The sequence below is a fragment of the Oncorhynchus mykiss genome, unplaced genomic scaffold (assembly GCF_057628025.1).
Source record: "Oncorhynchus mykiss isolate SJ-2025 unplaced genomic scaffold, ASM5762802v1 scaffold103, whole genome shotgun sequence".
Taxonomy (NCBI): domain Eukaryota; kingdom Metazoa; phylum Chordata; class Actinopteri; order Salmoniformes; family Salmonidae; genus Oncorhynchus; species Oncorhynchus mykiss.
The window spans coordinates 1,863,191-1,878,774 of record NW_028322102.1 but is presented as its reverse complement, the minus strand read 5'-3'; the positions used below and the strand labels follow the sequence as shown (position 1 = coordinate 1,878,774).

Here is a 15,584-nt window from a genome sequence, read left to right as displayed (position 1 = left end):
CTATCGTGGTCCACACACACCAGCACCACAACACTAAGGAACTATCGTGGTCCACACACACCAGCACCACAACACTAAGGAACTATCGTGGTCCACACACACCAGCACCACAACACTAAGGAACTATCGTGGTCCACACACACCAGCACCACAACACCTCTTCTCCCTCAGGAGGCTGAAAAGATTTGGCCCTCAGATCCTCATAAATATCTACAGCTGTTTTACACGGACTAGGACAAGTTATAGTTAGTTACTCATTGTGTATTTGTTCATTGTGTCATTGTTGGGAAAGGACCCCATCAGTCAGCATTTCACTGTTAGTCTACACCTGTTGTTTACACAGCATGTGACAAATACAATTCGATTTTTATTTATTTAACCTTTATTTTAACTAGGCAAGTCAGTTTAAGAACAAATTCTTATTTACAATTATTATTCTTATTTACAGTTTACAATGATTTGATTGAGTTGAGAATTGAGGATTCACAGTTAAGTAACAACTCCTACTCTTCCTGAGCTTGAAGAGATTAACTGACTTTTCAGAGAGAGAGATAATTAACACTGTGCAAACACAGCACTACCCCTGCCCGAGAAGATGACTTCTACCTGTCAGAGAAGATGACTACTGCCTGTCAGAGAAGATGACTACGGCCTGTCAGAGAAGATGACTACGGCCTGTCAGAGAAGATGACTACTGCCTGTCAGAGAAGATGACTACTGCCTGTCAGAGAAGATGACTACTGCCTGTCAGAGAAGATGACTACTGCCTGTCAGAGAAGATGACTACTGCCTGTCAGAGAAGATGACTACTGCCTGTCAGAGAAGATGACTACTGCCTGCCAGAGAAGATGACTTCTACCTGTCAGAGAAGATGACTACTACCTGTCAGAGAAGATGCCTGTCAGAGAAGATGACTACTGCCTGTCAGAGAAGATGACTACTGCCTGCCCGAGAAGATGACTTCTACCTGTCAGAGAAGATGACTACTGCCTGCCCGAGAAGATGACTTCTACCTGTCAGAGAAGATGACTACTGCCTGCCCGAGAAGATGACTTCTACCTGTCAGAGAAGATGACTACAGCCTGTCAGAGAAGATGACTACTGCCTGCCAGAGAAGATGACTACTGCCTGTCAGAGAAGATGACAACTGCCTGTCAGAGAATATGCCTGTCAGAGAAGATGACTACTACCTGTCAGAGAAGATGCCTGTCAGAGAAGATGACTACTGCCTGTCAGAGAAGATGACTACTGCCTGTCAGAGAAGATGACTACTGCCTGCCAGAGAAGATGACTACTGCCTGTCAGAGAAGATGACTACTGCCTGTCAGAGAAGATGACTACTGCCTGCCAGAGAAGATGACTACTGCCTATCAGAGAAGATGACTACTGCCTGTCAGAGAAGATGACTACTGCCTGTCAGAGAAGATGACTACTGCCTGTCAGAGAAGATGACTACTGCCTGTCAGAGAAGATGACTACTACCGACCAGAGAAGATGACTACGGCCTGCCAGACAAGATGACTACATTCACTATCACCTGGAAGAGATATGTTTTTCACTGTTGCAGGCAGGTACAGTTTTTCTTGCATTGATTTGCTTGAATGAGGTCATATCCTGCATTAATTATCATACAGGAAGTGTGTCTTTGTTTTGACAATAGGGCAATTCTCCTATGAATAATCCTTTATAACTCAATGCCATTATCATTGATCTGAGCCAATGGTGTAGTTTCATACCAGGACCAGCAGGGGGCAGTAAGCACTATGAAATCAGCATACTACCAGGGGGTTTGGTTCATTTTATCCATTAAAGAGACAATCTTCATTTCAAACCATAACAAAGGTACACCCCCGCCACTGTTTTGGTAAACAAATGAGGGATGGGGATTGAGACATGTAACCTCTCTCAAATTCATAGACAGAGCTGTGGATGCAAGGACTGACCATCCATGATATCAACATTATAGTTTAACCATGTTTTGAGGCTATACAGTGTTTGTTTCCAATTACATTGTTTGCAAAGAAAATATATATATTTTTTAAACGTACATTTTAGGTTCTGATGGGGTTTGACAGTTGAACTGAGCTCACGGGTATCTATAATCGATTTAAAAGTCTAAATATTCGATTTAGCGAATACAAATTGCCCCCTTTTTAAAGCTGCTATTCAGCAGGGAAATCTGCTGATCCGATAGACACGCTGCATTGACAGATAAACAAACTCATGACGTCTGAAGGTCAGGGCTGTCTGTGACGCCAGTCATTTTCTCCCCATCAATAGAGAGACATGTATGTATATGAAAAACAAAGAAAACTGGAATAATAGGAACAAACATGTGGGTAGATGTCTTGTTTCCGTTGTATCATGTTATGTAGATATACAACGAGCCTGAGGGGCCCGTTCTGTGCAGACAGAAGAGAGCTGTGACTATGTGTGTGGCATACAGCCCACTGCAGCTGCATGGGAACAATGGGTGTCATAGTGAAAGAGATGGTGAGAGAGAGAGAGAGAGAGAGAGAGAGAGAGAGAGAGAGAGAGAGAAACAGTCAGTGGTACCGTACCACTCAGACTGGTTCTGGTGCTGTGTCCTCTATGACAGAGAGATATAAACAGTCAGTGGTACCGTACCAATAAGAGGACTGGTTCTGGTGCTGTGTCCTCTATGACAGAGAGAGAAACAGTCAGTGGTACCATACCAGTCAGACTGGTTCTGGTGCTGTGTCCTCTATGACAGAGAGAGAAACAGTCAGTGGTACCGTAGCCCTCAGACTGGTTCTGGTGCTGTGTCCTCTATGACAGAGAGAGAAACAGTCAGTGGTACCGTACCAATCAGAGGACTGGTTCTGGTGCTGTGTCCTCTATGACAGAGAGAGAAACAGTCAGTGGTACCGTACCAATCAGAGGACTGGTTCTGGTGCTGTGTCCTCTATGACAGAGAGAGAAACAGTCAGTGGTACCGTACCACTCAGACTGGTTCTGGTGCTGTGTCCTCTATGACAGAGAGAGAAACAGTCAGTGGTACCGTACCACTCAGACTGGTTCTGGTGCTGTGTCCTCTATGACAGAGAGAGAAACAGTCAGTGGTACCGTACCCCTCAGACTGGTTCTGGTGCTGTGTCCTCTATGACAGAGAGAGAAACAGTCAGTGGTACCGTACCACTGAGAGGACTGGTTCTGGTGCTGTGTCCTCTATGGTGCATCAGCATCATCTCCTCTGGCTGGTGGTCAGAGCGCCTCTCCTCCCTCCTCTCTTCCGCCCGCCTCTCCATCTCTCTCAGTCTGCCCTGAGAGCGACTGATGAAGTGTGGTCTGGATCGCTCCAGAGCCTCCTGTATGTGGGCCAGAAGCAGAGATGTTTTAGTCATTTAACAGACACTCTTATCTAAACTGACCTGCTGTCAGTGCATTCAACTAACGTGATTACAACATCTATCTGCCCTGTGAGAGCGAGCTTCAGCAGGGGGCCGAGGACACTATGCCTGGAACTCCTGATGCTGGCACACTTCATGTGGAGGGAGGCTGGCTAGGAGCTGGCTAGGAGCTGACTAGGAGCTGGCTAGGAGATGGCTAGGAGCTGGCTAGGAGCTGGTATTCTTCATGAGAAGGGAGGCTGGCTAGGAGCTGGTATTCTTCATGAGGAGGGAGGCTGGCTAGGAGCTGGCTAGGAGCTGGCTAGGAGCTAGCTAGGAGCTGGCTAGGAGATGGCTAGGAGCTGGTATTCTTCATGTGGAGGGAGGCTGGCTAGGAGCTGGTATTCTTCATGAGGAGGGAGGCTGGCTAGGAGCTGGTATTCTTCATGAGGAGGGAGGCTGGCTAGGAGCTGGCTAGGAGCTGGTACTCTTCATGAGGAGGGAGGCTGGCTAGGAGCTGGTATTCTTCATGTGGAAGGAGGCTTGCTAGGAGATGGCTAGGAGCTGGTACTCTTCATGAGGAGGGAGGCTGGCTAGGAGCTGGTATTCTTCATGTGGAGGGAGGCTGGCTAGGAGCTGGTATTCTTCATGAGGAGGGAGGCTGGCTAGGAGCTGGTATTCTTCATGAGGAGGGAGGCTGGCTAGGAGCTGGCTAGGAGCTGGTACTCTTCATGAGGAGGGAGGCTGGCTAGGAGCTGGTATTCTTCATGTGGAAGGAGGCTGGCTAGGAGCTGGTACTCTTCATGAGGAGGGAGGCTGGCTAGGAGCTGGCTAGGAGCTGGTACTCTTCATGTGGAGGGAGGCTGGCTAGGAGCTGGTATTCTTCATGTGGAGGGAGGCTGGCTAGGAGCTGGTATTCTTCATGTGGAAGGAGGCTGGCTAGGAGCTGGTACTCTTCATGAGGAGGGAGGCTGGCTAGGAGCTGGCTAGGAGCTGGTACTCTTCATGAGGAGGGAGGCTGGCTAGGAGCTGGTATTCTTCATGTGGAGGGAGGCTGGCTAGGAGATGGCTAGGAGCTGGTACTCTTCATGAGGAGTGAGGCTGGCTAGGAGCTGGCTAGGAGCTGGTACTCTTCATGAGGAGGGAGGCTGGCTAGGAGCTGGCTAGGAGCTGGTATTCTTCATGAGGAGGGAGGCTGGCTAGGAGCTGGCTAGGAGCTGGTATTCTTCATGTGGAGGGAGGCTGGCTAGGAGCTGGCTAGGAGCTGGCTAGGAGCTAGCTAGGAGCTGGCTAGGAGCTGGCTAGGAGCTGGCTAGGAGCTGGTATTCTTCATGAGGAGGGAGGCTGGCTAGGAGCTGGTATTCTTCATGTGGAGGGAGGCTGGCTAGGAGCTGGCTAGGAGCTAGCTAGGAGCTGGCTAGGAGCTGGCTAGGAGCTGGCTAGGAGCTGGTATTCTTCATGAGGAGGGAGGCTGGCTAGGAGCTGGTATTCTTCATGAGGAGGGAGGCTGGCTAGGAGCTGGCTAGGAGCTGGTACTCTTCATGTGGAAGGAGGCTGGCTAGCAGCTGGTATTCTTCATGTGGAGGGAGGCTGGCTAGGAGCTGGCTAGGAGCTGACTAGGAGCTGGTATTCTTCATGTGGAGGGAGGCTGGCTAGGAGCTGGTATTCTTCATGTGGAGGGAGGCTGGCTAGGAGATGGTATTCTTCATGTGGAGGGAGGCTGGCTAGGAGATGGTATTCTTCATGTGGAGGGAGGCTGGCTAGGAGATGGTATTCTTCATGTGGAGGGAGGCTGGCTAGGAGATGGTATTCTTCATGTGGAGGGAGGCTGGCTAGCAGCTGGTATTCTTCATGTGGAGGGAGGCTGGCTAGGAGATGGTATTCTTCATGTGGAGGGAGGCTGGCTAGCAGCTGGTATTCTTCATGTGGAGGGAGGCTGGCTATGAGATGGTATTCTTCATGTGGAGGGAGGCTGGCTAGGAGCTGGTACTCTTCATGAGGAGTGAGGCTGGCTAGGAGCTGGCTAGGAGCTGGTACTCTTCATGAGGAGGGAGGCTGGCTAGGAGCTGGTACTCTTCATGAGGAGGGAGGCTGGCTAGGAGCTGGCTAGGAGCTGGCTAGGAGCTGGCTAGGAGATGGCTAGGAGCTGGTACTCTTCATGAGGAGGGAGGCTGGCTAGGAGCTGGTACTCTTCATGAGGAGGGAGGCTGGCTAGGAGCTGGTATTATTCATGTGGAGGGAGGCTGGCTAGGAGCTGGCTAGGAGCTGGCGCATGTTGTGTTACTATTGATTTCTCCCTTACAGAAATGTAGTGTGTGTTTTTTCGCCGGAGAGGAAAAATATAACAAGATACCGTCCCAGCATGCAACATCTCTGACTTGACTATGCTGAGAGATGAACAGGCCTGTTGTGAAAGCATTTAGCCTGGAGCCCAAGACACGTCTTTCATCATCAAGTTTCATGAGTTTCATGCATCCAAAACTTACTCCAGAACTTCAACTTACCCTGCTGGCCATGAGATGGCTAGGAGCTGGTAACTTCAACTTACCCTGGGTGATGGAATGTTGGCTTTGCTTGTTTCCGGGTCAGAGTCAGAATTCAGGGGAATAAATCCAACATCAATCTGGGTTGTGTGATGTGTGGTTCTGGTGGTCTCACCAGGGTCTAGTCTGTTGTCATCAGTCCTGGGTCGCACACAACCCCCAGCATCTTTCACTAGAAGTGAGTGAGTGAGTGAGTGAGTGAGTGAGTGAGTGAGTGAGTGAGTGAGTGAGTGAGTGAGTGAGTGAGTGAGTGAGAGAGAGAGAGAGAGAAGGGTAGAGAGAGAGAGAGAGAGAAAGAGAGCGAGAGAGCAAGAGAGAGAGAGAGAGAAGGGTAGAGAGAGAGAGAGAAAGAGAGCGAGAGAGAGAGAGAAGGGTAGAGAGAGAGAGAGGGAAAGAGAGAGAGAAAAGAGAGGGTGTGTTGATTTCTCGTTCTCTCTCAAACTAATTCAATAAAATGTATATAACAAAGTATTTATCCTTCCTATAACTTTATTTTACCTTTCAATCAAAAATGGGATTTATAATCTGAACTCAAGACAATTATCTGATTATAAAGACAATTTCAGGAACAATTAACCTGACACACACACACAGAGAGAAACCTTCAAGCAAGACACATGTTGTTTCTCTAATGCCTACTCAAAAGTTAGAACCGAGCAACACTTCTGACATTTAACTGAAATTCTTTCAGGTAATTGTCTCAGGGATCGATATTTGTTATGAGCTATGCTCTGTGAAGGTCATTAACGTAGAGGCAAAAACTTTTAAAAAAGCAACAATACCCAGTGTTTTTGCCTCCTCTGGTGTGGTGGGTGACCTTGTAGAAAGGTCATGTGGTGTTGTCTTCCTCAGGCTCAGTTGTCTCTGGAGTTTGATATGAGCTATGACGGCGGCAGCGTTGAGGGCCAGGACAGCCTCAGGAGACTGCTGATGTGACTGGGGCTCTGAAACACAGGACGCCTTTGTTAGACAGTTAGCGACAAATCAATTTTATTTGGGTGACTTTAAGAAAAGAGTTGAAGTTGTGCCAACCAAGATCAATATACATACAATTAAGTTAATGATGTATTTTCCTAAGTGACATAGAGAATGTATTACAGGAGTAGGTCTATAGTCCTTGTTGGAATTAAATCCCCTTCGTGTGGAAAACATTTAGAACATAACAATGACAAAATTACAGGATAAAAGAGGCTAATTTAAAGTTTATTAAAAGCGTAACTCTGTTTTTGTTGTATGTGTCGAACTGCTTTGCTTTATCTTGGCCAGGTCGCAGTTGTAAATGAGAACTTGTTCTCAACTAACCTACCTGGTTAAATTAAAGGTGTTCTCAACTAACCTACCTGGTTAAATTAAAGGTGTTCTCAACTAGCCTACCTGGTTAAATTAAAGGTGTTCTCAACTAGCCTACCTGGTTAAATTAAAGGTGTTCTCAACTAGCCTACCTGGTTAAATTAAAGGTGTTCTCAACTAGCCTACCTGGTTAAATTAAAGGTGTTCTCAACTAGCCTACCTGGTTAAATTAAAGGTGTTCTCAACTAGCCTACCTGGTTAAATAAAGGTGTTCTCAACTAGCCTACCTGGTTAAATAAAGGTGTTCTCAACTAACCTACCTGGTTAAATTAAAGGTGTTCTCAACTAGCCTACCTGGTTAAATTAAAGGTGTTCTCAACTAGCCTACCTGGTTAAATTAAAGGTGTTCTCAACTAGCCTACCTGGTTAAATTAAAGGTGTTCTCAACTAGCCTACCTGGTTAAATTAAAGGTGTTCTCAACTAGCCTACCTGGTTAAATTAAAGGTGTTCTCAACTAGCCTACCTGGTTAAATAAAGGTGTTCTCAACTAGCCTACCTGGTTAAATAAAGGTGTTCTCAACTAACCTACCTGGTTAAATAAAGGTGTTCTCAACTAGCCTACCTGGCTAAATAAAGGTGTTCTCAACTAGCCTACCTGGTTAAATAAAGGTGTTCTCAACTAGCCTACCTGGCTAAATAAAGGTGTTCTCAACTAGCCTACCTGGCTAAATAAAGGTGTTCTCAACTAACCTACCTGGTTAAATTAAAGGTGAAATAAAAATGAATACAACATTTAAAAATACACTTTTCCTGTCAGTCCTGCTACAGGTATATTATACTCTATAAAATTCTCCTCCTACTGGTGTCAGGTGGTATATTATACTCTATAACATTCCTCTCCTACTGGTGTCAGGTGGTATATTATACTCTATAAAATTCTCCTCCTACTGGTGTCAGGTGGTATATTATACTCCATAACATTCCCCTCCTACTGGTGTCAGGTGGTATATTATACTCTATAACATTCCTCTCCTACTGGTGTCAGGTGGTATATTATACTCCATAACATTCCCCTCCTACTGGTGTCAGGTGGTATATTATACTCCATAACATTCCTCTCCTACTGGTGTCAGGTGGTATATTATACTCCATAACATTCCTCTCCTACTGGTGTCAGGTGGTATATTATACTCCATAACATTCCCCTCCTACTGGTGTTAGGTGGTATATTATACTCCATAACATTCCTCTCCTACTGGTGTCAGGTGGTATATTATACTCCATAACATTCCTCTCCTACTGGTGTCAGGTGGTATATTATACTCCATAACATTCCCCTCCTACTGGTGTCAGGTGGTATATTATACTCCATAACATTCCTCTCCTACTGGTGTCAGGTGGTATATTATACTCCATAACATTCCCCTCCTACTGGTGTCAGGTGGTATATTATACTCCATAACATTCCCCTCCTACTGGTGTCAGATGGTATATTATACTCCATAACATTCCCCTCCTACTGGTGTCAGGTGGTATATTATACTCCATAACATTCCCCTCCTACTGGTGTCAGGTGGTATATTATACTCCATAACATTCCTCTCCTACTGGTGTCAGGTGGTATATTATACTCCATAACATTCCTCTCCTACTGGTGTCAGGTGGTATATTATACTCCATAACATTCCTCTCCTACTGGTGTCAGGTGGTATATTATACTCCATAACATTCCCCTCCTACTGGTGTCAGATGGTATATTATACTCCATAACATTCCCCTCCTACTGGTGTCAGGTGGTATATTATACTCCATAACATTCCCCTCCTACTGGTGTCAGGTGGTATATTATACTCCATAACTTTCCCCTCCTACTGGTGTCAAGTAGTATATTATACTCCATAACATTCCTCTCCTACTGGTGTCAGGTGGTATATTATACTCCATAACATTCCTCTCCTACTGGTGTCAGGTGGTATATTATACTCCATAACATTCCTCTCCTACTGGTGTCAGGTGGTATATTATACTCCATAACATTCCCCTCCTACTGGTGTCAGATGGTATATTATACTCCATAACATTCCCCTCCTACTGGTGTCAGGTGGTATATTATACTCCATAACATTCCTCTCCTACTGGTGTCAGGTGGTATATTATACTCCATAACATTCCTCTCCTACTGGTGTCAGGTGGTATATTATACTCCATAACATTCCTCTCCTACTGGTGTCAGGTGGTATATTATACTCCATAACATTCCTCTCCTACTGGTGTCAGATGGTATATTATACTCCATAACATTCCTCTCCTACTGGTGTCAGTCAGGTGGTATATTATACTCCATAACATTCCCCTCTTACTGGTGTCAGGTGGTATATTATACTCCATAACATTCCTCTCCTACTGGTGTCAGGTGGTATATTATACTCCATAACATTCCCCTCGTACTGGTGTCAGGTGGTATACTATACTCCATAACATTCCCCTCCTACTGGTGTCAGGTGGTATATTATACTCCATAACATTCCTCTCCTACTGGTGTCAGGTGGTATATTATACTCCATAACATTCCTCTCCTACTGTTGTCAGGTGGTATATTATACTCCATAACATTCCTCTCCTACTGGTGTCAGATGGTATATTATACTCCATAACATTCCTCTCCTACTGGTGTCAGTCAGGTGGTATATTATACTCCATAACATTCCCCTCTTACTGGTGTCAGGTGGTATATTATACTCCATAACATTCCTCTCCTACTGGTGTCAGGTGGTATATTATACTCCATAACATTCCCTTCCTACTGGTGTCAGGTGGTATATTATACTCCATAACATTCCTCTCCTACTGGTGTCAGGTGGTATATTATACTCCATAACATTCCCCTCCTACTGGTGTCAGGTGGTATATTATACTCCATAACATTCCTCTCCTACTGGTGTCAGGTGGTATATTATACTCCATAACATTCTTCTCCTACTGGTGTCAGGTGGTATATTATACTCCATAACATTCCTCTCCTACTGGTGTCAGGTGGTATATTATACTCCATAACATTCCCCTCCTACTGGTGTCGGGTGGTATATTATACTCCATAACATTCCTCTCCTACTGGTGTCAGATGGTATATTATACTCCATAACATTCCTCTCCTACTGGTGTCAGGTGGTATATTATACTCCATAACTTTCCTCTCCTACTGGTGTCAGATGGTATATTATACTCCATAACATTCCCCTCCTACTGGTTTCAGGTGGTATATTATACTCCATAACATTCCTCTCCTACTGGTGTCAGTCAGGTGGTATTTTATACTCCATAACATTCCCCTCTTACTGGTGTCAGGTGGTATATTATACTCCATAACATTCCCCTCCTACTGGTGTCAGGTGGTATATTATACTCCATAACATTCCTCTCCTACTGGTGTCAGGTGGTATATTATACTCCATAACATTCCCCTCCTACTGGTGTCAGGTGGTATATTATACAATCAAATTTATTTTATATAGCCCTTCGTACATCAGCTGATATCTCAAAGTGCTGTACAGAAACCCAGCCTAAAACCCCAAACAGCAAGCAATGCAGGTGAAGAAGCACGGTGGCTAGGAAAAACTCCCTAGAAAGGCCAAAACCTAGGAAGAAACCTAGAGAGGAACCAGGCTATGTGGGGTGGCCAGTCCTCTTCTGGCTGTGCCGGGTGGAGGTGTCAGGTGGTATATTATACTCCATAACATTCCCCTCCTACTGGTGTCAGGTGGTATATTATACTCAATAACATTCCCCTCCTACTGGTGTCAGGTGGTATATTATACTCCATAACATTCCCCTCCTACTGGTGTCAAGTAGTATATTATACTCCATAACATTCCTCTTCTACTGGTGTCAGGTGGTATATTATACTCCATAACTTTCCTCTCCTACTGGTGTCAGATGGTATATTATACTCCATAACATTCCCCTCCTACTGGTTTCAGGTGGTATATTATACTCCATAACATTCCGCTCCTACTGGTGTCAAGTGGTACAGTACACCATAATTTGCAAATATATTCATAAAAATCCTAAAATGTGATTTTCTGGATTTTTTTCCCCTCATTTTGTCTGTCATAGTTGAAGTGTACCTATGATGAAAATTACAGGCCTCTCTCATCTTTTTAAGTGGGAGAACTTGCACAATTGGTGGCTGACTAAATACTTTTTTGCCCCACTGTACCTTTGCAACCAAACCACATCAAACATTTACTTTAAGCTGATGCGCCTCAGGCCTTGGTAATTAACGAATGACACTCGTAATGAGCCTGATTAAAAAATAATGAGAAAATTTCACACAGGGAAGCGTGAGAGCACGAAGAAGGGAATAGCTGCAGAGACAGCATGCAGAGACAGCGTGCAGAGACAGCGTGCAGAGACAGCGTGCAGAGACAGCGTGCAGAGACAGCGTGCAGAGACAGCATGCAGAGACAGCGTGCAGAGACAGCGTGCAGAGACAGCATGCAGAGACAGCGTGCAGAGACAGCATGCAGAAAGCTCTCAGCAAGATCCACCGTTACTTATTGAAGTGACAGTCTCTCTTTCAGACATGCAATAATACTACACCCTGGACTGGAGTACTGGAGGACACAATTACATGCTCAATATATGTATTCTTCTTATTCAAATACATAACAAACTCTATAAATGTATTGTGTTATTATAATATAGAATACTGTATAATACTGTGTTATTATAATATAGAATACTGTATAATACTGTATTATTATAATATAGAATACTGTATAATACTGTTATTATAATATAGAATACTGTATAATTACTGTGTTATTATAATATAGAATACTGTATAATTACTGTGTTATTATAATATAGAATACTGTATAATTACTGTGTTATTATAATATAGAATACTGTATAATACTGTATTATTATAATATAGAATACTGTATAATACTGTTATTATAATATAGAATACTGTATAATTACTGTGTTATTATAATATAGAATACTGTATAATTACTGTGTTATTATAATATAGAATACTGTATAATACTGTATTATTATAATATAGAATACTGTATAATACTGTTATTATAATATAGAATACTGTATAATACTGTTATTATAATATAGAATACTGCATAATTACTGTGTTATTATAATATAGAATACTGTATAATTACTGTGTTGTTATAATATAGAATACTGTATAATTACTGTGTTATTATAATATAGAATACTGTATAATACTGTGTTATTATAATATAGAATAGTGTATAATTACTGTGCTATTATAATATAGAATACTGTATAATACTGTGTTATTATAATATAGAATACTGTATAATACTGTATTATTATAATATAGAATACTGTATAATACTGTTATTATAATATAGAATACTGTATAATACTGTGTTATTATAATATAGAATACTGCATAATTACTGTGTTATTATAATATAGAATACTGTATAATTACTGTGTTGTTATAATATAGAATACTGTATAATTACTGTGTTATTATAATATAGAATACTGTATAATTACTGTGTTATTATAATATAGAATACTGCATAATTACTGTGTTATTATAATATAGAATACTGTATAATTACTGTGTTGTTATAATATAGAATACTGTATAATTACTGTGTTATTATAATATAGAATACTGTATAATTACTGTGTTGTTATAATATAGAATACTGTATAATTACTGTGTTATTATAATATAGAATACTGTATAATTACTGTGTTATTATAATATAGAATACTGTATAATTACTGTGTTATTATAATATAGAATGCTGTATAATACTGTATTATTGTAATATAGAATACTGTATAATACTGTGTTATTATAATATAGAATGCTGTATAATACTGTATTATTGTAATATAGAATACTGTATAATACTGTGTTATTATAATATAGAATACTGTATAATACTGTATAACACTGTGTTATTGTAATATAGAATACTGTACAATACTGTGTTATTATAATCTAGAATACTGTATAATACTGTGTAATTATAATATAGAATACTGTATAATACTGTATAACGCTGTGTTATTGTAATATAGGATACTGTATAATACTGTATAATACTGTGTTATTGTAATATTGAATACTGTATAATACTGTATTATTATAATATAGAATACTGTATAATACTGTTATTATGATATATAATACTGTATAATACTGTTATTATAATATAGCATACTGTATAATACTGTGTTATTATAATATAGAATACTGTATAATACTGTGTTATTATAATATAGAATACTGTATAATACTGTGTTATTATAATATAGAATACTGTATAATACTGTATTATTATAATATAGAATACTGTATAATACTGTTATTATAATATAGAATACTGTATAATACTGTTATTATAATATAGAATACTGTATAATACTGTATTATTATAATATAGAATACTTTATAATACGGTGTTATTATAATATAGAATACTGTATAATACTGTGTTATTATAATATAGAATACTGTATAATACTGTGTTATTATAATATAGAATACTGTATAATACTGTGTTATTATAATATAGAATACTGTATAATACTGTGTTATTATAATATAGAATACTGTATAATATTGTGTTATTATAATATAGAATACTGTATAATACTGTATTATTATAATATAGAATACTGTATAATACTGTTATTATAATATAGAATACTGTATAATACTGTTATTATAATATAGAATACTGTATAATACTGTGTTATTATAATATAGAATACTGTATAATACTGTGTTATTATAATATAGAATACTGTATAATACTATGTTATTATAATATAGAATACTGTATAATACTGTGTTATTATAATATAGAATACTGTATAATACTGTGTTATTATAATATAGAATACTGTATAATATTGTGTTATTATAATATAGAATACTGTATAATACTGTATTATTATAATATAGAATACTGTATAATACTGTTATTATAATATAGAATACTGTATAATACTGTTATTATAATATAGAATACTGTATAATACTGTGTTATTATAATATAGAATACTGTATTATACTGTGTTATTATAATATAGAATACTGTATAATACTGTGTTATTATAATATAGAATACTGTATAATACTGTGTTATTATAATATAGAATACTGTATAATACTGTGTTATTATAATATAGAATACTGTATAATACTGTATTATTATAATATAGAATACTGTATAATACTGTTATTATAATATAGAATACTGTATAATACTGTTATTATAATATAGAATACTGTATAATACTGTATTATTATAATATAGAATACTTTATAATACGGTGTTATTATAATATAGAATACTGTATAATACTGTGTTATTATAATATAGAATACTGTATAATACTGTGTTATTATAATATAGAATACTGTATAATACTGTGTTATTATAATATAGAATACTGTATAATACTGTGTTATTATAATATAGAATACTGTATAATATTGTGTTATTATAATATAGAATACTGTATAATACTGTATTATTATAATATAGAATACTGTATAATACTGTTATTATAATATAGAATACTGTATAATACTGTTATTATAATATAGAATACTGTATAATACTGTGTTATTATAATATAGAATACTGTATAATACTGTGTTATTATAATATAGAATACTGTATAATACTATGTTATTATAATATAGAATACTGTATAATACTGTGTTATTATAATATAGAATACTGTATAATACTGTGTTATTATAATATAGAATACTGTATAATATTGTGTTATTATAATATAGAATACTGTATAATACTGTATTATTATAATATAGAATACTGTATAATACTGTTATTATAATATAGAATACTGTATAATACTGTTATTATAATATAGAATACTGTATAATACTGTGTTATTATAATATAGAATACTGTATTATACTGTGTTATTATAATATAGAATACTGTATAATACTGTGTTATTATAATATAGAATACTGTATAATACTGTGTTATTATAATATAGAATATAGAATATAGAATATAGAACTGTATAATGATATGGCTGTATTGTTAGGGAGTTGAAGCCAGACCAGGAGGGTGTGTGCTTTCAATCAGTTCCACTAAGTCTTCTATTATTTCTATCACATTAAGCAGTTCTTAATTCCCCTGGAATCCTCTCTCCCTCTCTGCCTTTCTCTCCGCCTGTGAAAAAAGGACAGAAATACAAAGGATGCGTGGGAAAATGAAAGAGAGATAGAGAGAGAGAGAGAGAGAGAGAGAGAGAGATACAGAGAGTGAGAGATAGAGAGCTAGAGATAGAGAGATAGAGAGTGAGAGATAGAGAGCTAGAGAGTGAGAGATAGAGAGCTAGAGA

General features: G+C 39.2%; 1 protein-coding gene across 3 annotated transcripts in view; it reads right to left on the bottom strand.

The window, feature by feature from the left end:
- The window catches only part of LOC110511695 (uncharacterized), a 57,800-nt gene that overhangs the window by 19,176 nt on the left and 23,040 nt on the right, over positions 1–15,584 (bottom strand). For all 3 annotated transcript variants that reach the window (XM_090228874.1, XM_090228875.1, XM_090228876.1), the window contains 3 exons: positions 6,676–6,837; positions 5,899–6,065; positions 3,158–3,329 (listed from right to left, as the gene is read on the bottom strand). In XM_090228874.1, the coding sequence (XP_090085000.1) occupies positions 3,158–3,329; positions 5,899–6,065; positions 6,676–6,837 (501 nt within the window). The remainder of the gene's footprint in view (positions 1–3,157; positions 3,330–5,898; positions 6,066–6,675; positions 6,838–15,584) is intronic.